The sequence below is a fragment of the Trichosurus vulpecula genome, chromosome 8, assembly GCF_011100635.1.
Source record: "Trichosurus vulpecula isolate mTriVul1 chromosome 8, mTriVul1.pri, whole genome shotgun sequence".
Classification (NCBI taxonomy): domain Eukaryota; kingdom Metazoa; phylum Chordata; class Mammalia; order Diprotodontia; family Phalangeridae; genus Trichosurus; species Trichosurus vulpecula.
Genome location: NC_050580.1, coordinates 51,952,750 through 51,976,035, shown reverse-complemented (window position 1 = coordinate 51,976,035; position 23,286 = coordinate 51,952,750). Strand labels below are relative to the sequence as shown.

Here is a 23,286-nt window from a genome sequence, read left to right as displayed (position 1 = left end):
GGCAGGACGGATCAGGAGGTCTCCACTAAGTGCCTTGAAGGAAGGCTCTGTCCTTGGTCCTGCTCCCTAGCAACATCTTTATCAGCGACTCAAAGGCGGGAGTGATTTGTAGATGTCATTTTGGATGCTAGAATTAGAATACCAAAATAACTCAACCAGTCAGACTGGAATGATGAATAAATGATAAAAGGCAGAGGACAGAAAACTGGTCTTGGAATGAGGGAAACCTGAGTTCAAATCCTAGCCATGTGACCTTGGCCAAGTCACTCAACTTCGCCGTACCTTAAGTGAGTGGGTCAAGGGTAGGCACTCTGGGAGCTCTTGGTCTGCTATATATTTTGTTATATGACAGGGACATGGCTAGAAAATAGTCCATGTGGAAAAAATCTGTTTCAGTGGACCCCAAGCTCAATTATCACCCAAGAGCGATAAGGCTGACATGGTGTTTGCTATTTTATTTTCTCCTCTTTGTATCCCCAGCACTTAGTACACCGCTTGGCACGTAGTGGGCACTTGGTTCTGGACTCCAAAATTTAGATGGCTCACATTTCTATAGTGATTTGAAGGTCTGCCAAGCACTTTAGCACACAATTCCTTATTTGAAGGCGGTGCAGGTATTGGCATCCTCATTTTATAGGATCTAAGAGGTTAAGTAACTTGCCCAGGGTCACACAGCTGTTAAGCGTCTGAGGCCAGGGCTTCCTGACTACTCCAGCCTTCTGGTCACTAAGCCCCAACATGACTGCTGCTGTAAGAACATTTGCTAAGGTAAAGTATGTTCAGTGGAGGCTGTCCAGGATAGTGGGCAAGTTCCAGGGAATTACATTTCAGCTCAGCAAAAAACCAAAGCATTTTCTTGAAAGCAGAGCTGTGAAACAATGTAAATGGCTCCTTGTCAGACAGTGACCTCCCCCTCACTGAAGTATTTCAGCAAAGGCTATGGGCCCAGCTTTGGAAGAGGTTATTATATTACCTTTAAGGCCTCATCTAATTCAGAGGTTTTCTGTTTTCTACACTTGCCCCCAATGACTCCACCCCGGCACTACTCCAACACCACCTCCGATGGAACAGCCAAGCCCAAATGGACCCGCTGAACTGTCTCCTCGCTCTCCCCAGTCAAGAGATCTTTTTGGTCAGCCCCTTCTTAGACCACAAAAAGCCTCCCAGCCAAGGAGCCCCACCCCCTTCCCAAATCACGACTATCACTTCTAAAACAATCCAATAACTTTTATTGGCGTGTTGCCACCGGGGCTGGCCGCCTCCTTACAAAACATTAAATAGTGAAGGGACTGACTTGGGCCAAGAGCTGTACAAACTGTACACACACAAGGAAAGAGGCCTCATCTGTGGCCATGGGCTGCAGGGAGGGGAAGCGTCACTTCTCTGGGGCAGAGAGCCAGGCCAGGCCGCCTGTGGGGTCGATGAGGTGGGGGTGGTTTTTCTGTCTCTTTAAATGTGTGCTGATTCTTAAGGGCTGACTTCCAGAGAGGCAGGGATGGTGAGGGCTCTGTGCCCATCCCACTCCTTGTTCCTCCTGTGGCCAGGGTACTAAAAGGGGATGTTGACGGACTGCCGTGGATGGACAGAACTGGACAGAGCTACAGCCCAGCCCTCCCCCTGGAGGCAGGAATGTGTCTTGGACACAGCAGATGGGGAGTATGGCCTCCCCTGGGCCAAATGCTCAAAGGAGATTGCATTTCTCAAGAGTTTAGAAATGTCTCAGGTTCTCCTCCCCTCCCTCGAGCAGTGCCAGAGGCAGACCAGGGGCCAGTATGAGATACCCCAATGGGTGTGGCACACTTGTCCAAGATGTCCCCACAGCTTTTTAAGTGCAGGGGGTGCTTAATGTTGCCTTTGTATTCCCCAAAATAAATGCAACTGAATTGAGACCAGGACTGGGGAAGCTGATTGGCCATCCTGGGTGAAGTTGTTCTCGGCCAGGGTCTGGTTGAGGGGCCAAGATGCCCACCTAAGGCAGTCAGCTCTCCTTAGTGTTGGGGTAGGCCTCGGTTTCTGTTGTGTCCCTTCCTTTAATGGGTGAATAAGCTGACTCCTACCCAGACCCATGACTTAATGGCCAGAATCAGAATCTGACCAAATAAGATCATCAAGGCAAACATTTATGCCCAAATATCTGGCAATGTTTTTCACCAGACTAACAAGATATTCCAGGGCAGAATCTGTACAAGTAGGGGGTGGGGAGGGGAAGGAGGTCATGACTTCCCTGGGGAATTTTGTGCTTTAGGAGGCTCCCTGGAAGCTCCCCCCTCACCACCTGCTACCTGAAGTTGGGCGAGCCTGGGGCAGAAGCAGCAGAGGGGTTTGTACCTGGGTCTCTTGTCTCCACCCCAGGGCCAAGGAGGAGCAAGAATGGGGATATCTGGAGGAAAGACTTGGCCTGGGGCTAGTGAGAGGAGGTAGCAAGCCAAAGAGAAGGGTGTAGAGGAAAGGGAAACAAGAAAAGAGGACCAGCCTAAGGTTCAAGTCCTGAGGGACAGAAAGCAAGGAGAATGGAGTCTCCAGTTCTCACTCAAGTCCTTGCTCTGGAGAGGAATATTGGAAGAGGGGTGGGAGAGAGGCAAGCGCAGACTGGAACAGGGAGGTAAGGGCAGGGAATCCTTGGCGCTCTGGTGCTCAGCCTTGGAAGGTCAGCAGGGCATGTAGCCAGGCCCTAGGTGATCCTTGGAGCCAGAGCCGGCCCTCCTGCTCATCCTTCTGGAATCCAGGGGACACTGGACCTAAGGCTCATGTCTTAGCTGAGCCACAGCAAGCATAGTCTTAAAACATAAAACCTTCAACTCAGCCTTGGAAGGGAACTCCTGCCCTGACATGGCTCCTCAACTTGGTGCTAGGCTCCACTACCCTACCAGCTCTGGGCAGGCTGGGGGCTGGGTCTGCGCCAGGCCTCTTCGCCTGCCTGTGGGCAGTGGTAGGCCATCTTGCCAGGCAGCCTGGAGCAGGCGATGGAAGCGGGCACGGAGCAGGGAGCCAGGCGGTGCAAGCGGGGCCTGGCCTTCTGCCTCTGCCCTGGGCTTGGCTGCTGAGGCTCCATCTGGGGCAGGCTCCATCTCAGGGGTGGCCCCTGGCTGTCCAGACTCCTCAGAGCATGGCCCAGGGGTGCCCCTCTTCTTCTTTTTGGCCTTGGAGCCCCGGGGCTCTAAGTTGGCTGAGACTGAGCTGACTTCTTCTCGGAACCTGGAGCCTTCTGAGGGAGTAGCTTCTGCCTTAGCCTGGGGACTCTGTCTGTTATGTTCTCCTGGGGGGAAGAGAAGACACTGAGATTAGACAGGCAGGAAGGATGACTGATGGCTGCTCTTACTCCTAGCCCCTCATCTGTGGTCTTGGAGAATGACCACTCTCCCCCACCCCCACTCTCCTTGACCCCTCAGGGTCCTAGCTAAAAAAAGGCAGCCCTTCTTTCTACAGCCCCCCATCTCCTCCCCTGAGGACAGGTGATGCAGACAGAAACAAAGGCATGAACACACACATTTGGCCACCCAGAGTGAATCCCTCTGAACAGACAGCATGGCAGGGTCATGGAAGGGGGTACTGCCCACTTGGGTACAGGGGTACGGACCTCTTCAGTCACCACACTATGCCCTCTCCTCCTCCCCATCTCACCCCAAAACCCAAGATCTCCAGAGAGTAGGAGGGAAGCCAGGCAGGAAAAGCAGAGCATGAAGAGAAGGGCAACATGAATTGTTTTATTAAGCTTTCTCCACAAAACGGTACCTACTTGGAGGCATGGCTGCCAGGCTGTGAACAGGAACCTGTAAGAAATAAAGGTGGGGGTAATTTTCTGAAAAGAGGGAGGGTTTGAATGAGGGAAGGAGGGGGAGCCCCTGAGTCCAGTGGGGAGGCCAAGAGTCTGGGCCTCACTGCTTGGGGAGAAGAGTTGAGAAAGGTGCCTCTTTCTGTGAGCTTGGGGGTAGGGCAGTGGAGTATAGTGGAAGGATCCCTGGAGTATACATATTGATAGCAGAGTTCGATCCCTTGTCAGTCACTCCCAGGATAAGCATCAATCACCCTCCCTCCCTGGGCCTCATTTTAAGCTTCTAGAAAAGGAATTGGGCAGAATGGTTTGGAGGGCCCTTCACAGAGATGATTCCAAGGCTTCCTAGGGCTGGATATCAATAGGCAGAAGAGGCCCTCCATCATTTGCACAGCTCTTTTTAAAAGCCTTCCAGCCATTTTAGCCCCTTCTCGGCCCATTTCCAATCTAGCAGCATGGCTGGCCCTTAGTGGTCCCGCTCACTGTTTCTAAGGATTCCTGTTTAAGGGGGACCTCCCCATAGGCACAGGCAGTGGCTCCCTTGCTGAGATGGTACAATTACTCCCCTACCATCTTGCCATATAGGCCTGAAATGCCACCATTGCAGCTGCTCTTCTAGTTTGAGGCACTGTGTATAGAAAGCTGGAAACATGTACTAAGTGTGCTGGGTGCAGAGGAAGAAGGGGACAGTTTACACCCCAAACCTATTTACTTAAAGAGTTGTGATTTAGACAGTGTGGGTCATCCCTCCCCCAGTACAGGTCCCAATATCTTTATGCCATAGGAGATTGTCTCTGAATACTGCTGTAGCAAGAACATACATCACTCAACAACTGCCTTAGGGACTGACCTCTTGAGAACTTAGCCAGGCTGGTCCTTAAGACAACAGATATGTTGTAAAGTGGCATTGGGGATGGAGTGACAGACTCTGGGAAGTCAGGGAGATCCAAGTTCAAATCCTGCCTTGGACAGCTGTGTGACCCTGTGTGAGTCCTTCACTTTGCTCATCCCTTCCTCACTGTGTTTTGTGTGAGGATCAAAGGAAATAACATGTAAGTGCAAGATAAAGGCCAACAACTACTAAATCCATGTCACTGCTCACTCAGAGGCAGAGCCCAAACAACTAGTCCTTTTACTAAAAGCATTCCAGGACCATATTTAAGAACCGGTTCAGAAAGATAGAAACCAATAAAAAGCTACCAGCAATCAAGTTCCCTGGAGTCTCATAAACTTCCTACCAAAACCTGGAAGAAATGCTTTTTATACTCTTCCTCTTGGCCAAAGGGTCAACAACTGAGTTCTAGATCAGTCCTCACAGGAGAAAAGTTAACCTCCAGATGCCCCATGTCTGGGACATAATTCCCTTGCAACAGTCTTGGCTGGTAGTGTGTGAGATGTCTACAGAGGGATCTCAGGGTGTGTGTGTGTGTGTGTGTGTGTGTGTGTGTGTGTGTGTGTGTGTGTGAGAGAGAGAGAGACAGAGAGAGAGAGAGAGATCGAGAGAGAGAGAGAGAGAGAGAGAGAGAGAGAGAGACAGAGAGAGAGACAGAGAGAGAGAGAGAGATCGAGAGAGAGAGAGAGATCGAGAGAGAGAGAGATCGAGAGAGAGAGAGACAGAGAGAGAGACAGAGAGAGAGAGAGAGAGAGAGAGAGAGAGAGATCTCACAGGTTGAAGCCTTACGGGTAAGGAGGAGTAACCCTGGATATCAGGAGCCAATCAAATCTGACTTTTCAGAATCATCGTCTCACATAAAATGTCAGAGCTGGAAGAGACCTCAGAGCCAACCTAGACTTTCTGATATCGCTTTCTGATATGTTCAGGTTTTTTTAAAGAAAGTATTGATTAGCCTTGCTGATTTTTTTCTTCTTCCCTTTCTTTTATTCCTTTTAAATTCTTTGTTAAGGAATGTCTGTCTGGGATGGGGAGGGATACAGGGGGAAATTTAGATGATGTAGATATAAAAAAGAATGGTTCTGATAAAAGTCAGAGTGGGGCAGGAACTTAACTAGTTAAGCCTTTTTAATTGTGACCCAACAAGTTAAGAAAAGGAGTTGTTAAAGTTTACTGGCCTCAGACATTTACTAGCTGTGTGACCCTGGGCAAGTCACTTAACCCTGTGTGCCTTGGTTTCCTCATCCGTAAAATGAGCTGGGGAAGAAAATGACAAACCAGTTCAGTATCTTTGCCAAGAAAACCCCAAATGGGGTCACGAAGAGTCAGACACAACTAAAAAATCACTGAATAACAGTAACAGAAAAGTTTACCTCAGCACCACTTATAGAGAAAGAGTTTGTGGAACAAATGAAGAGTACAAACCATATGCTAAGGAGATAGGGTCTAGCCAATTGAAGGGAACATTTCTTTGGAAGCACCCACACGGTGGGTTACGGGCATTCTTGTTTCAATATTTCTAGGAGTATGGTCCACTTGGAACAAAGTGGTTCTTCCTCCAACACCGAGGACCCTACTTCTTAAAAGCTTTTCCAGCCTGGCAGCTTGTGCCCCATTGCTATAGTATTCAGGATAAAGTAAAGAAAAAAAAAATCAAAACTAATTGTAACAAAATTATAAAGATCAAGTGGTACTCTTCTGATGAAGAGATATGAGAAGACACTCCTAACCTATCCCCTCTTTGTGGAGGTGGAAGTCACAAGTGTTACACACTGAACATATTTTTGGACTTTCTTAATATATTGATCAGTTGTGCTGATTTTTCTTCCTCTCAAAAAACAAAACAACCAAAACCACAACCCACTATTTGTCACGCGGGATGGCTCTCGGGAATGGGAATGGACATATAGGATACTACAGTAATATAAGAAAGAGAAAACATCAATCAAAAATTACTTTTCAGAAAGAGTCCTGCTAGAAATATTTTGGCACGTATGGGGATTTTCCCTCCCCTTACTGATAGCTTCCTGTAATGGAGCCCAGTAATGGAATCGCTGGTTCAAAGGGTTTAAACATTTTAGTCACTTTATTTGTACAATTTCAAATTGCTTGCCAAAACAGTGATACCATTTCACAACTCCACCAACAAAGTGTTGGTGTGCCTATCTTTCCACAACCCTTCCAACATTGACTGTTGCTATTTTTTGTCATCTTTGCCAATTTGAAGGGTATGAGGTGAAATCTCAGGGTTATTTCGATTCAAATCTCTCTTATTATTAATTTGGAATATTTTTAATGGGATTGTACATACTTGGCGGTTCTTTTGAGAACTGTTTGTTCATATCCTTTGGTTGTTTATCTATTGGGGAATGGCTATTAGTCATATATGACTAATATATATTTATTAATTGTTGCTATATCTTTAATACCAAACCCTTACCAGAGAAATCTGATATAAAGACTTTCTCCCCATTTGGCCACTTCCCTTCTTATTCTAGGTGCATTAAGGTTGTCAGAGCAAAGGATTTTTAGTTTCAAGTAATCAAAGTTATTTTTATTTTTTGTAATTGCCTTTATCTCCTGTTTGGTTAATAATAAATCTCTTACCCATAGATGTGAGAGGTATAAGATCTGTTTCTCTTATAATTTTTTTTAAAACAGACTTACCTTTAAGATGAAGGTCACAGATCTATTTAGAATGTATTGTGGAGTGTGGTTGACACTCCATATGTTGGTCTAAGCCTAATTTCTGCCAGACTGCTTTCTAGTTTTCCCAGCAGTTTTTTTTTAATTAAATAGGGAATTGTCTCCTAGGTAATTTATTCTCCCACTCCATTAAACATGAGATTGGGTTATATTGTTCTTGAATCTCTTGTCTAGTCTGTTTCATAGATCTCTCTATTCTTTAACCAATACTATGGCTTTGATAACTGATGTTTTATGATAGTTCAAGTTCTAGAAGTGGAATTTTTACCCCATCCCCCTTTATCCTTACTTCATTTCATAATTTCTCTTTATATTCTAGATCTTTTGTTTTTCCAGATGGATTGTTATTATTTTATCAAGTTCTGTAAAGTAATCCTTTGGCAATTTGATTGGTTTAGGATTAAAAATAAAAAATTAATTTTGGTAATATTCTTATTTTTATTATATTGGCATGGCCTAGCCATGAGCACTGAATATTCCTCCAACTATTTAGGTTACTCTTTATTTCTCAGAACTTTGTAATTCAACCTATATAAGTCTTTATGTACTTTTGGAATTTGGTCCCCAGATATCTATGCATGTTATAGTTACTTGGAATGGAATTTTCCTTTCTATTATTGCCTCTTGCATTTTTGTCATTATATAGAAGTGTTGTTGATTTTTGAGGATTTATTTTGTAGCCTGCAACTTTGCCGAAGCTTTTGAATTTCTCAGTCTCTTGGCTGATTCCCTGGGGTTTTCCAGACAAATCATTATATCATCAGCAAACAGGGATGGTTTTTTCTTTATCCTCTTAATTTCTCTCTCTTGTCTTATTACTATCACATACTTATTACTATTGTCTTATTACTATTCCAGAACTACATCAAATAATAACGGGGAGAGTGGGCATCCTTGCTTCACTCCCATATTTATTGGAAAAGTTTCTAGTGTATCCTCATTGCATATGAAGTTTGCTTTTGGTTTTAGATAGATGCTTTTTATGATATTTTCTAAGAGGTCACTCTATGTCTATACTTTGTAGGATTTTTAGCATAAAACAGTGTTGTACTTTGTCAAAGGCTTTTTTTGGATCTATTCAGATGATCACACACTTTAAATGTTTTAACTTGTAATATGATTAATTATGTTGATTGTTTTCCTAATATTGAATCATCTTTGCATCCCCAGCATAACTCTCCTTGATCATTTGATCACTATGAATGATTTTTTGATAATCACTGTAGTCTGATAGTTTTTTTAAAAAAAATACATAATATGCTCAGAAAATTATTTTTATTTCTTCTGACATTGCTGTGATTTTTACCTTCTTTGCTATTTTATTAATCTAATTTTCTGCTTTCTTTTTTAATCAGATTAGCTAAGAGGCTAGGGTTCTTTCTTTGACTTCTTCAGCATAGCAGTTCTCAAAATTTTGTCTCAAGGTCCCTTAATACTCCCCAAAATTGATGAGGACCCCACTCAAAGAGCTTTTGCTGGTTAAGGGTTGCCTGTAATGACCAACTGCATAGAACTTCTACAGAACACCTTAAGGTTCTGCCCCACATACCCATTATCTAGCTTGATCCTCAGAAGTGCTCTAGGAAATAAGCAAGGCAGGGGAGAGACTGTTAGCCCCATTTGCCAGATGAGAAAATTGAGGCCCAATGACTTGCCTTGGGTCATGAAGTGAGCTAGTAGCAGCAGGTTATATCTACAAATATTTACTATGTTGTAGACATTAAAATGTTTTACTATGAAAATAGTTTGGACTTTGCAGGTGCTGGAAAGCTCCCTGGATCACACTTGGAGAACCACTGCCTTAGCAATGACAGTCATTATTGGGCAGTCTGGTTACTGATCAATGAACTGGATGAATCATAATTGTGAGTCTTTTTCTTGGGGACTTCACAGCATCTGCAAGTATACACTAAGATTAGGTAAGCAAATTCAACAAAATAAACTCAACAAACATTAATTAAGCACCTATTGTGTGTGTGTGTATGTGTTTGTGTGTGTGTGGGGGGAGGGTCACTGTGCTAGGCACTGGGGGTAAAAGCAGGGGATACAATGATCATAAAAGACACTGACCCCCTATCCTCATAGGGCTTATGGACTAATAGGAGAATAAGACACCAACATGATACATACTATTCCATAACTATGATACATATACTGTAATACTATAATATACAGTATTATATAAGCTCAACAGAGACACAAAACAGAGTGTGTGTATGGTATTTATTACTTATTGACCACTGATCCTAGAAGGTTTCATGAAGGCAGTTGGCAGGTGAGTCAAGCTTTAAAGGCTAGGTATAGATTTCTTAGGTAAAGAGTTGGAGGGAAAACATGCTAGGTATAAGGAAAAGCATGAGAAAATATGTGGTGGCAGTAGTGGAGTGTGATGGTGTGTTTGGGAAATCAGTTTGTCAGGAACAGGGAGCATGCGAAATGTGATAATTAAGATATGAGGATAGAAAGGTGATAGGGTTGTGGTACCAGACTGCCAAGGCCCTTTGATGCCTGGCCAAGGAATGGGAACTTTAACTTGGGAAGTGATAACATGGGAAACAACTAAGTCTTAGGTTTACTGTTTTGATAATCATGTAATGGTCAGATTGGAAGATGAAAAAGAATACAAGATCTAAACTATTTTTTGACTATTAAAAAAGCAGTTGATTCAGTAGGGTAAAATTCTCCCCCTTCACACAAAGGAGCTTCCAGGAACATTTCAAAATTATGCAAGATTTCCTTAAAGATAGAAGGAAGATAACATCTTTCAATGACCTTTTGATCATTAATATCAGGTTAAGGATAAAACAGGGAGTCACATATTTACTAAGTTCATTTGCCAATGGTATGGAAGAGACCCAGTCTAGAATCTGAGTTAAAGAGGGATTTCCTATAGATTATTTCAAGTCAGTCTAGCTCATGTGCTCCAAGACCCTTCCCCGGTTATCTATCTTGATCATCAGAAGTGCTCTAGGAGGGAAGCAAGGCTGGGGGAAGGATTATTATCCCCATTTGACAGATGAGAAAACTGAAGCCCAATGACTTGCCTAAGGGGTCACAGAGTGAGCCAGTGACAGAGCCACATCTCTCCTGTCTCTCCATTCTGTCTTTCATTTAAAGAGTCAAGAGTTGGCCTTACCTGCTAAGGCCTTAGAGTGAAATGCTCAATTCTATAAACGTTCATTAAATGTTTGCTACATGCAGGACATCTTGCTCTATTGCCACATGATGAAGTGGAAGGACCCAGTACAGTGCCTGGTCCAGAGGAGCATAATCAGTATTTATCATTTAGGAGGCAGCTAGGTGGTTCTCAAAGCCCATATCAGGAAAACGCATGCTTAGCGGCTCCTACTGGGCTGGCAAAACTTGGACAGTGGGGCCTGGATGAAGTGTCCATCATGGGCTTATTGAGGAGAAGCTCACAGAAGAGTTGTCACCAGGTGAACTTTTCTAGCCATAGCAACTCAAGAAACCATCCGCTAAGGCATGGAACATCAGTGATTTGCATAATAAATTAATTAAAAGTCTTGCAGTTTACAGAGTACTTATTAGCCCCATTTTAAAGCTAAGAAAACCTAGTCTCAGAGAAGTGAAAGTGAAATGCACATGGCAAGGGATTGCTAAAACCAGTACATACTGACTCAGATATTCCCTTTCAGCAATGCCTTGCTAACCTCTCAGGCTTACTATAATGAGGTGTCACCCTTCAGGTATGGGTCCATGCCAAGGCGGAAGGTTCTAGAACCACTGCTCTGAGGGCAGAAGTCAACCTGAAAGTAATGGCTCATTTTTAACTTGAGGACCACAAGTGAAGTGGACAGAGCCAGCAGCTGGTTGAAATGTTCACTGAACCTGCCACCATCCATCCTTCTCGCAATTCTAATGAATAGGGAGCTTGTGTGGGTCAGTTCGGTGAGGCAGGGCATTAACAGCTCCTGAAACTGGCAAGGTAGCGAGAGTAATGAATTTCCCCCTGACCTGATGCTCTAATGTGCTTAAATGTAATATTGGGTTATTGTAGCTACTTGTATTGGTATCTTGTCCTAACAGAATGTAAGCTTCATGAAGGGAGGGACTAGAGATTATCCAAATATTAGGATGCTAGGTGGTTCTCAGAGCACATCTATGTTATATCTAAGTCTGCCAAGTCAGGCAGGTTTCTCAGGATTGTTAGCCAGAGTTGAAAGGGACCTTAGATGCCATCTAAATCCAACCTTCTCATTTTACAAATGAAACTCAGCACGATAAGCAACTCTGAGTCACACAGCTGGTAAATGAGGTGGAAACTGAGTCCAGCCTTGCATTCTTTGAATCAAGTGTCTTTTCCACTGTACCGCCTGGTGACCTCCTAAACAATAAATACTGATTAAACTCCCTAGGCCAGGCACACAGGGGGAATACAAAGACAAACCTCCAAGGGTCCCTGCCTTCAAGGATCTTTTAATTTCTAGCTATCTACATATTAACTTGATTTGACTTTACTTCTTTTCTTAAGACTTGTTTTTGTCCCCAGATACTAGCAGCTGAGCCAGAATAGATATGGTTAGGGCTCGGCTAGGGTGAGGTATAAGCAGCGTAGTGTGTAGTCAGAACACCCAGGCTTCTCCAACAGGATGTAAAGAGGGCTTGAGGCCAGAAGGGGATGAACTGAGCAGTCTGCAAGGGCTGAAGATCACGGGGGAAACTTGGCCACCCAGCTGGATGGAGACAGCTGGATTCTGTCTCTCTAGTCGCTTGAGGCCAACTAAGCAGAGTTTGGCATACCCATTCTTCCCACCCCAGGAGCTTCTATGGCTCTTAAGAAATTGGGTATCCAATAATTCAACCAAAGGAAGGAGATGGGGCTCAGGAAGGTTGAAATGATTTGCCTAAGGCCACCCAGACTGGCAGTGTTGGAGCTGAGACTAAACAGCAGGAGGAGAAGAAGGGAGAAAACCAGGGTCAGGGGAGTGGAGAGAAGGTGAGAAGGGGGTCCTTACCGAGCTGTCTTCGGATACAGTCCCGCCACTGCAGGCCCAGCAGGTCTGGGTAGATGTCTGGGAGCTGCCGGAGGGCCAGGAGCTTAAGCATGCGGGAGGTGCAGCCGTCGAGAGCACAGTCACGTAGTGCCCGCTCCTCTGACAGTGTGGTGGGGCGTAGCTCAACGCGGTGCTCCTGTAGTACGTGGTCCACGGAGGACCCCGGTAACCGGGGGAACAACTTTTCCTTGACCAGGTAGATGGGCACAAAGATAGCTCCAGCACGCACCACGTGGGGGAAGGGACATTTGTGGGTGAAGAGGAATGTCTCCAGCTGGGCCAGCAGCTCTGCCAAGAGCCCCTTCCCACCCACACAGCTCAACCATGTGTCCCTAGCCCGCCCCTCAGCCACTCGGGCCCTGCTCTGGCCCTTGGCTGGGGAGGATGATGGCGGCAGTGGGATAGATGGGCTGTCTTCAGCTTCGTCCAGCCACTCCCGGAGCCTTTCTGGTGAGGTGTGTGCCACGTAGCCAGAGATGGCATCACACAGAGACATGTGGAGGCCTGTGAAATGTTGCTCTGTGCTGCCCACTTGGGTGGGAGCAGCCTCCAGGCCCTTGCTGGCCTTGCCTGCAGGGGGGTGTGGCTCAGATGCAACAGGAGGCGCAGGAGGTGTAGGCTCTGGAACAGCCACAGGCTCCGGAAGAGCCACGTTGAAGCAGGTTACTTGCAAGGGCTGGGTGATGAACTTGAGGCTGGCAGACTGGACAGGGACAGGAGCAGGAGCAGTAGCAGGGACAAGGACAGGAGCAGGGGCAGAGGTAGGGACAAGGACAGGAGCAGGGGCAGGGGCAGGGGCAGGGGCAGAGGCAGGGACAGGAGCAGGGACAAGGACAGGCGGAGGGGCAGAGGTAGGGACAAGGACAGGAGCAGGGGCAGGGGTAGGGGTAGGGGTAGGGGCAGGGGCAGGGGCAGGGGCAGAGGCAGAGGCAGGGGCAGGGGCAGGGGCAGGAGCAATGGTGGGTGGGGGTGCTGGCCGGAGGATCTTGAACTTTCGGAACATGAAGGCCACAGAACTGTGGAAGCTAGTCCTTGGGATGGTTTCCACCATGGCAGGTACCAGGGGAGGTGGGGCAGGCAGCCTGGGCTGCTCCTCCTGGATAACCTGCTTAGTTTCTGCCACAGGCTCAGTGGGCAACCCCTGGCTTAGAGCTGCCTTGGAGAGCTCAGCCAATTGTTTCTTGAGGCTCAAATCCAGTGCCACTTCCTCCTTGGGTGGGCATTGGCTGCTAGCATCAGGCCCAGGCTCCACTTGGGGCTCCCCACATGGAGGAAGGAGCAGTACTTCCCTCTCCTGGCCATGCCTATTCTTGCTTTCTGCTTCCTTGGGCAGCTCGCTGAATGCCTCAGAATCTGCAGCTGGGCAAGGCATCAGGGAGCATGTGGTACTGAGGGACTGGGCCTTGGGCAGGGGGAGGTCAGGCACCTTCTCACATCGATTGTCCAGATAGTCCCTGTAGGGCGCCAAGCTGAAGACATTGTTGATGATGGGCATGGGTGGGGAGCAGGGAGGTGCAGTGCCCTCGGTCTGCCTGAGGCCTTGCGGATGCTCCCTGGGGGAAGGTAGTGGATTCCGGGGACCGGTGCCAGGTGGAGTTCTTGGGGCAGGGCTGTCTGGAATGACAATAGGTGTAGTGGGAGATTCTTCCAAGCCAGGCCTGGATCTGGCTTCTTCCTTACCAAAGCTATACAACCACTTCTTGTCCTCAGATTCTTGCCTGGGCTTCTCAGCTTTCCCAGGGCGGGAGACAGGACAAGAGGCCTCCCTTTGGGAACCAGTGTTCAGGTTCAGCCCTCCACTTCCTGTGGGCTGACATACAAGTTGGAATGCACTGTGTTGATTAGCTCCTAGCTTGCCCTGGGGAGCATCTTGGGCAGGTGACATCCCTCCAGCCCCCAGAGTTGGACCATAAAGGGACAAGTTATCCCGAGGAGCAAAGGCATAACCTGGTGTCTGAGAGATGAAGTCTAGCTGGCACTTGGGGGTAGGTGGCGGCTCAGGTTCATGGGAGGTAGCTGTCCCAGCCTTTAGGCCAGGTGAGCTCACCTGAATGGAGCCTGTGGGATAGGCACAGCCTTCCAGCTTGGAGGAGGGGATACAGGGCCCACGGGCTGTCTGCTGCTGGGGGTAGGTCCCTGGTAGCCCACTTCCCCTATAGTTGAAACCTTTGTAGGGGCTGGGAGATTGCAGGGAAAGCACAGAGCTATTAGGTTTCTCTGGGGGTGGATATCCTGGTGGGTACAGCAGAGGCTGCTCATGCAGTGCTAGTGGGTAGTGGGAAGGTGCCCGCTCCTGGTAGGTGGGTACTGGGGGCTGTGGTAGCTTTGTCCAGGAGCCTGAGAGCCCCTCAGCTGCTTTCTTGTGCCCTCCATATGGTGGGGGGTATTTGGAATCTAGGAAGAGGGCACTCCGGATGGCACGGTACTTGTCCAAGGCTACCTGGTAGGAAGAAAGGTTGGCCACTGATTCCTTGCCTGGTGTCCCAGTTTGAGGCAAAGGAAGGAAGGTAGCCTCTAGGTGCTGACTCTTGGTGGGTGCTGAGGCCAATGAGCAGTGGGGGTTGCCCTGAGGCAATAAAGGTGCAGCTACTGTCCAGTCCATGTCCAGTGGCCGCTTGGTCCCACTCTCGGTCCCTGGGGTCCCCAGTGCCAAACATGATGGTGGCCCATAGCCTGGATCCATATAACACATTGGGTTCCGATATATAGGCTTAGGTGCTGCCAGTGGGGCACAACCCGGTGGCCCTGGCCCCTTCATGCCCAGGTATGGAGAACCCCGGGTGGTCTGCAGTAGTGGGTCTCGGTGGTCTAGATGTCCTGCCCACTTCTCCTGGGCCAGGAGAAGATTCCTCATTGCGTGGTCCCGGCCCTTCTCCATGGGCTGAATGCTCTCTGCTTCCCGCTGGTACAACAGACAGTTCATGAGCATGCTGTCTGCCCTCAGGGACTGCCCAGCCATGACACCCCCATAGGACATATGGGGATTCCATCCAGCAAAGCTTTCGTGGCCCACTTCAGGGCTCCCCACTGGATAGGTGAAATATGTTCCCTTATAGCCCAGGTGGCCTTCACTGCCTGGGCCAGGCAGGGGTCCTGATTTGCAGATCCCAGCAGGTGGCCTGTGCCCAGCATCTGCCTCGAGGAGGGCCAACTTGTTGTATATCACCGGGTCCAGAGGCCCAGGTGGCCGCTTCCCTGTCATCACTGCGTAGGGCCTAAGCCTATTGAGGACCAGCCGCTCTGAAAGAGAAAGAATGGAGACAATTGTCAAGGGCTATCAGAAGTTCATGCTACCAAATGGGGGAAAATCTGAGGACGTGCCTCCTTCACCATGGGCAAGTCAGAGGGTGTAGTGGAGAGTGCACTGGGCTTGGACTAAATTCAGAAATACTTGAGTTCGAACCCTGGCTCTGTGACCTTGAGCAAGTCACCCTCCTTCAGACTCAATTTCCTCATCTGTAAAGTGGGAATGATAGAATCAAAGGCAATAATATATTAAGCATTTTGCAAATATGAGCTATTATTATTGCCATCAATAAGTATTTCCTGAGCACCTGCTATGAGCCCAGCAGGTCAGTCACTGGGTGGGTAGGGGGGATGGGAGGGGAATTGCAGAGTTTAAAGTCAGAGCAGGACTTAGGGACCCTTTGTGGGGTCATGGCACCTTTTGGCCCTCTGGTGAAGCCTCAGATCCCTCTCAGAACCAGGATGTTAATGAGTCAAGTAAAATCCTTAGGATTAACAAGACAATCATATAGTTATCAAAACATTTTGATGTATAACTATTTATAAAATACTATGTCATAGTTAAATGTGTATAGTTATCAGAATTTTAAAAAAACTTCATGGATGCCAGGTTAGTACTTATTGGTGACCATGAATATGCCCATATAGTTCTGTGTCACAGTATATGAGACTCTCCATATGGAAGGCAGAAGAAGTAAAACATTTATTCAGACTCCAGAAGATCAAATCCCAAAGCCAGTAACTCCAATTCAACATAGCAGCAATTATATCCCAAACCTAGTAAGCTCACTTCATTATAACAGCTAAGAACTTAAAACACAGTATCATAGCAGGGAGCCAAGCCATCCCATAGCCTTCCCTTCTGCTGGGACCTTCCCGTAAACACTCACTCACAAATCCTAGTTGTCTGCTTGCCTGCATCCATTCTCTCCTCTTCTTCTGGGAGAGAGCTTAACAGCTGCACTCAGAGTATATATACCCTTTTTAGAGTTCCAGGGCTTGACAACCCTCATGACCTAATTGGCAAAAGGGTATGGGCCTTCCTATGAACAAGCCTCACCTAATCAAACTTCCCTTAACTAGTTCTACTTGAGACCTATTAATGGGATTAATGGGCAGGGAAGATCTTTAATCACATCACAGTACTTCCCATCCCCCACCCCCCTTACATCCTTGTGATCTTTAGGCCAATTGCATTGGTCCCAATTAATCTGTTCTTCACAAGTGGATACAATTAATTCTATCCAAGGCTCTACTAATCTCTCAGTCACCATTTCTTCTGGCCCAGTGGAAATGCCATTCCATTCAATCACCACAACACACAAATCTAAGGGCAGTTACTTTCCTGTCGTTCTTGGCTATGATGGCTGCTAAAAAGTCAGGTGTGGGGAAGAGGGAAGAGATAGTTAAGCTCCACCTCCTCCAAATTTATTTCTCAGCAGGTGCTTGGCTTGGTTCAACTCCACCAATATCCCTCCCCCATCCTTGAGTACCCTCTGATGCCCCACCCTCTTTCAGCTTCCTTTTCTGATCATCTCTCAGATTGTAAGCTCCTTGAGGGCAGGGACTGTCTTTGTCCCCATCTGAATCTCCTGCACTTAACATAGAGTCTGACACTCAGTACATACTTACTATTTATTGACTGCTAGGTACCTAAGCCCTTTAAAAATCTCATTTGATCTACAAATACTTGTCTTTCATTTAAAAGGAGGCAATGAGGGCTATAAGTCACGCAGGGATTGGGGTCAGAGCCAGAACTAGAACCCAGATATTCTGCAGCCCAGTCTAGACCTCTCTGCATGTGCCAATTCTCTAGAAAGAGTCTCTTCCCTTAGCAAAGAATCATCAGGGTTGGTCCTCAGAGGTCATCTAATCCCATTCAAATACAAGCAGGAATCCCTCAAAAACCATCTCTCAATGCTTAAAAAACATCATTCTCCAAATTTTTCTAATGGTGTGCCTTAGCAGTAAAACTTTTCTGCACACCCCCCTCTAAGATATATATGTACTTAGTTATACCACACACACACACACACACCTGTACTAATATGTACATCAGAAAACACAAAAATAGAAATGAAGAATGATACAAAGATGAACTAAGTTTTGATTCTAGAGTAACTAGAATTTTTTGAATAGGGGAGTGACACTGTGAGGGCTGAGGCTAAGAAAACTACTTTGGCAGCTTTGGGGAAGATGAGAAGGGGAGATTGGGGGCAAAGAGGTCAGTTTGGAGGTGGGAGATGAGGAGGCACTGGGCTAAGGTGGTAGCTATGTGACTAGAGGAAGGCAATGGATATGAGAGATGTGTTGTGGAGCTGTTACTGTTCAGTCTGTCTGATTCAGTGATTCCATTTGGGGTTTTCTTGGCAAAGATACTGGAGTGGTTTGTGATTTCCTTCTCCTTAGGTTCATTTTACAAATAAGGAAACTGAGGCAAATTGAGTGAAGTGACTTGCCCAAGGTCACACAGCTGGATCTGAACTCAGGAAGATGAATCTTCCTGATTCCCAGCCCTGTGTGTGCTCTATCCTCTGAGCCAAGGTAGTAATTAAAAATTGGGTGACTGACTGGATTTGGGAGAAAGTAAGACTGAGGAGTGTCAACCTTAAAGAGTCCATTCTCTCTCAAGAGACAAACAAATTAGGCTGTGTGTGCATGTTTATTTCTCTCAAATTTCCAAATTCTCTTTCCAAATTTCATTTGGAAATGAGCTCACTTTGGGGCCAGGCTGCATAGATTATATATCCATAGAGTAAGGAAGTGTTCTCTCCTCCTGACTCAGGATGCCTGTGTCAGCCAAAATTATAGTTTCCATAGAACAAGAGAGTACCCCCAGGATGTCTGGTTTCTTTCAGCCATAAAGAAGGGAATGTCATAACAAGAAAAGTGTCACAATATGATACTGTCCATAAAACAACAAGAGAATGCCATTAATCAAGATAGTGTCTAGTTTAAGGAGCCTGGTCTTTATCAGTCATAAACAGGAGAATGTTCCCAGTCATCTTAGTTTTGGGGTTCACTCTGATAGCATTTCAAGGGGGCTCAAGCGGGTTCCACAGGAGTCATTAGCCTTATCCTAGTTCTAGAGCTGAAAGAGGAGACAGGGTGTGTTGGAAACCTGCCTGTGAGGCAAATGCAGTTACCTATGGCGGGGGATGTGACCCATGTTCCCACTCTTTGATTAAACTGACCACCCACTTTGGAGACCATTGTGTATTAAACTCTAGGAGTATGGAATCTTTTTTAAAAAATATTTAATTTTCAGTTTTCAACATTCATTTCCCTAAGTTTTAAACTTTCTCCCCCTCCCTCCCCAAGAGGGCATTGTAATGTTAATAGAATGGGAAGATCTTCCCCAAAGTAGGGGAGGCTTGTTTGTAGGAAGGTTCATACCTTTTGCTTAATTTCTAATTAGGCACTGGGTCAAAGAGGGTTAGAATGACCTCTGGCTCTGAGAAGTGTGTATGTATACTGAGCTTAGCATTTTGCTTTGGGGCTGACTCATTGGAAGAATGTTCATGGGATTTTGCCAGATGAGACTCTGGGTAGCTGTTAAAGAGCGCTGCCCCGGCCTCTCCCCTGCCCCCTGCTTTGAAAACCGAGATGTTGGTGTTTCTCTCTCTGGTAACTATGTATGTATTGCTTTGGTCAGACAGTTAGAAGCCGTCTGCTGATCTGTGCTATTTTCTCTGATTGTAATCTCTGTTTATATTTTCTCTGAAGCTCAGGGTGCTAACTTTTCCCCTGAACTAAGTCAATCATATATATGTTTAATTAAAGTAAGATTGCTGACCTCTTTAAAGTTGCTTTCCTTTAGAAAAGCAGATCAAAGAACTTGTGCTAGCAGCCATCTGGGGAGTGCCTGTGTGATTGCTGTTACAGGCATGCAATCTGATATGGGCTCTACACATACGTTCCTATTAAACACATTTTCACATTAGTCATGTTGCATAGGAGAATTATAACAAATGGGAGAAACCATGAGAAAGAAAACAAAACAAGAGAGAAAAGAGTCTGCTTCACTCTGCATTCCAACTCCATAGTTCTTTCTCTTGATGTGGAGATGGCATTTTCCATGAGTCCCTTAAAAAAATTTTAAGTCCTTGCACTGCTGAGAAGGGCTAAGTCTATCAAAATCAGCCCTCACACACTGTGGCTGTTACTGTGTACAATGTTCTCCTGGTTCTGCTCACTTCACTCAGCATCAGTTCATATATTTCTTTCCAGGTTTTCCCGAAGTTCATTTTCTTGAACTGCTCATCATTTCTTTATAGCACAATAGCATTCCATGACATTCATATACCAAAACTTATTCAGCCATTCCCCGATTGATGGGCATCCCCTTAATTTCCAATTCTTTGCCACCACAAAAAGAGCTGCTATAAATATTTTTGAACATATGGGTCCTTTTCCCACTTTTATGATCTCTTTGGGATACAGCCCTAGAAGTGGTATTGCTGGGTCAAAATGTATGCACATTTTTATAGCCCTTTGGGCAAAGTTCCAGATTGCTCTCCAGAATGGTTGGATCAGTTCACGACTCCAACAACGAATGTGTTCCAACTTGTCCACATCTTCTCTAACATTTGTCACTTTCCTGTTTTGTCATCTTAGCCAATCTGATAGGTGTGATGTGGTACCTCAGAGTTGTTTTGATTTGTATCACTCTAATCAACAGTGATTTAGAGCATTTTTTCATATGATTATAGATAACCTTAATTTCTTCCTCTGAAAACTGCCTATTCATATCCTTTGACCAATTATCAATTGGGGAATAACTTGTATTCTTATGAATTTGACTCAGTTCCCTATGTATTTTAGAAATGAGGCCTTTAAGGGGCAGCTAGGTGGCACAGTGAATAGAGCACTGGCCCAGGAGTCAGGAGGACCTGAGTTGAAATCGGGCCTTAGACACTTGACACACTTACTAGCTGTGTGACCTTGGGCAAGTCACTTAACCCCAATTGCCCTGCCTTCCCCCCTCCAAAAAAAAATTAATTGAAATGAGGCCTTTATCAGAGACGCTGGTTGTAAAAATTCTTTCCCAGTTTCCTGCTTCCCTCCAAATCTTGGTTGGATTGGCAGGAATCTTTTTTCTTGAGGCAGCTCCCAGATCCTTACTGGACCTGTGTGACCTTACCAAGTCACCTTAACTGCTATCTACCTTTGTTTTCTCAGTTGTAAAATGGGGATCATAATAGCACCTACCTCCCAGGATTATTGTGGCTATAAAACAGAATAGTATTTGTAAAGTACCATAAAAATGCTAACTATTAATATTGAGACAGTCTATTCTACTTCAGGACATTTCTTGATTTCTCATAAAGTCACTAGCTCCACTTGCTTCCACTTGCTCCAATCTAATTTTTAAGGTGGCATTTTCTTCAGTGGTTTTTTGGACCTCCTTTTCCATTTGGTTAATTCTGCCTTTGAAGGCATTCTTCTCCTCATTGGCTTTTTGGAGCTCTTTTGACATTTGGGTTAGTCTATTTTTTAAGGTGTTATTTTCTTCAGTATTTTTGGGGTCTCCTTTAGCAAGTTGTTGACTTGTTTTTCATGGTTTTCTTACATCTCTCTCATTTCTCTTCCCAATTTTTCCTCTGCTTCTCTTACTTGCTTTTCCAAATTCTTTTTGAGCTCTTCCATGGCCTGAGACCAATTCATATTTTTCTTGAAGGCTTTTGATGTAGACTCTCTGACTTTGTTGACTTCTGGCTGTATGTTTTGATCTTCTTTGTCACCAAAAAAAGATTCTAGAGTCTGAGTCTGTGTCCTTTTTCGCTGCCTGGCCGTGTTCCCAGCCAGCTACTGGATCTTTGATCTTTTTGTCAGTGTGTGACTGCTTGAACAGTGAAAAGTGCTTGCTTTATCCCAAGCTTTAGGGGCTGCACTGCTGTTTTCAGAGCTACCTCTACTCCACTGTCACCACAAACTCTGCCACAGCAGTGCTCCTCCTCCCCCCAAGAACCACCAACCAGGATTGCAACCCAGATCCAAGCAGGGCAAAGCAAGCCCTGCACTCCCGTTCTGGTCTGCTGCTTGATTCCTTCCGCTGTGTGAGCCAGGGACTCTGGAAGCAGCCGACATTGGAGCTCTGGAAGCAGCCGAAAGAGCTTCCTGCTGCTGCTGTCACCACTGCCGCACCACCTTCGCCACCCACAGGGCTGGGGCCTGATGGCTTTCTAACCCGATCTAGCAGTTTTCCCACTAACCTGCTACATGGTCTTTGGCGTTTGTGGGTTGAGAAGTCTGGTAACTGCCACAGCTCAGTGATTCATGGCCCTAAAGCCTGCTCCAGGTCCACTCCAGGTCGGGTCTGTCCCAGCACTGCCCATGCTAGGCTGCGTTCCTCTCCCAGCACTGTGCGATAGACCCTTCCCAGCAACTATCCAGGCTATCCTGGGCTGGAGCCCTGCTTCCCTCTGCTATTTCATGGGTTCCACAGCTCTAGAATTTGTTCAGAGCCATTTTTTACAGGTGTTTGGAGGGATTTGGGTGAGAGTTTAAGCAAGTCCCTGATTTCCAGCTGCCATCTTGGCTCTGCATCCCCCCGCCCCAGGACATTTCTAATTACTAGAAAGTTTTTTTTCTTATTTTATCCAGTCTGAAATTGCCTCTCTGCCATCTCCATGTGGTGCTTCTACTGCTGCCTTGAGCAGACAATTCTCACCAAACTATGTAACTAAACCTGTAGCTCCCTTAATTGAAGAGCATCGGCACAAAGAAGCTATTTAATGATTGCTTAGCTAAGTTGCATGATGAATCAAGCATTGCATAAATGCCTGTTGATCCCTTCCTGGTCATCAACCTTTAGAACTACAATGTGGTTGCAGTAGATAAGTCATTAGTCCTGGGAATCAAGAAGACCTGGGTTCAAATCCCTCCTCAGAGACTTATTAGACTTCCTGGGCAAGTCACTTAACTTTTCATTCCCTTTTTACCTAAGTAAGGTATCAAAGTCCAAAATGGGGTGGTTTCAACCCCAACCTTATTTATAAAAATGATGAGGTGGAACTCAATGGCCACCTAGGTTCCTTCCAGCTCTACCCTTTCAGGGCCTAAAAGAAGATTTTTTCATTTTACACCAAAAAGTTCCAGGCTCATCATTAAGAAAAATCTTTTTTCAAACATCAGGATTTTCATTTTGTTGAGAGACCACTAGGTGATGGCGTAGATATGGTGATAGAGGAAGACCTGAGATCCTATGATTGATCAATTGAATTAATCAATGGATTTCACTTATCAATAAATCATCATGCATCTATTATGCTTGGCTCTGGGAGGAATGCTGGGGATAAAGACAAAAAATGACTTAGCCATCCCATTCCCAATGGTGGGTTGAGTTGACTGCATATCGGGGCTTCTAATCTCGAGGTCAAAGGAAGTCCCCTTTTCTGCCTCCAGGATGGACCAGCTCCTCAGTGCCCCAAATGAGAGAATTTCTGGGAATATTGCAGTAACATATGAAGCTCCAGTGCCAGCTCTTCTGATCATCAGAGCAGCTGGAGCAGAGGTACTTGGGGCATGAGTGCCCAAACCAGAGCGAGATGACAAAGGCGAATCAGAGGAAGACAGGAAAAAAGATTTGAAACTAGGACAGGGTGATGAGGCTTTGTCCCAGGGCACTGACAATGAGAGCACTTGGAGAGACA

At 46.0% G+C, this 23,286-nt stretch overlaps 1 protein-coding gene across 1 annotated transcript in view; it reads right to left on the bottom strand.

Annotated features, from left to right (window-relative positions):
- Positions 1-1,209: 1,209 nt before the first annotated feature.
- Positions 1,210-23,286, bottom strand: part of C8H15orf39 (chromosome 8 C15orf39 homolog) — a 36,494-nt gene continuing 14,417 nt past the window's right edge. The window contains exons 3-4 of the mRNA XM_036736504.1: positions 12,347-15,625; positions 1,210-3,256 (exon numbers count right to left, since the gene is read on the bottom strand). Coding sequence (XP_036592399.1) covers positions 2,859-3,256; positions 12,347-15,625 — 3,677 coding nt within the window. The 3' untranslated portion in view covers positions 1,210-2,858. The remainder of the gene's footprint in view (positions 3,257-12,346; positions 15,626-23,286) is intronic.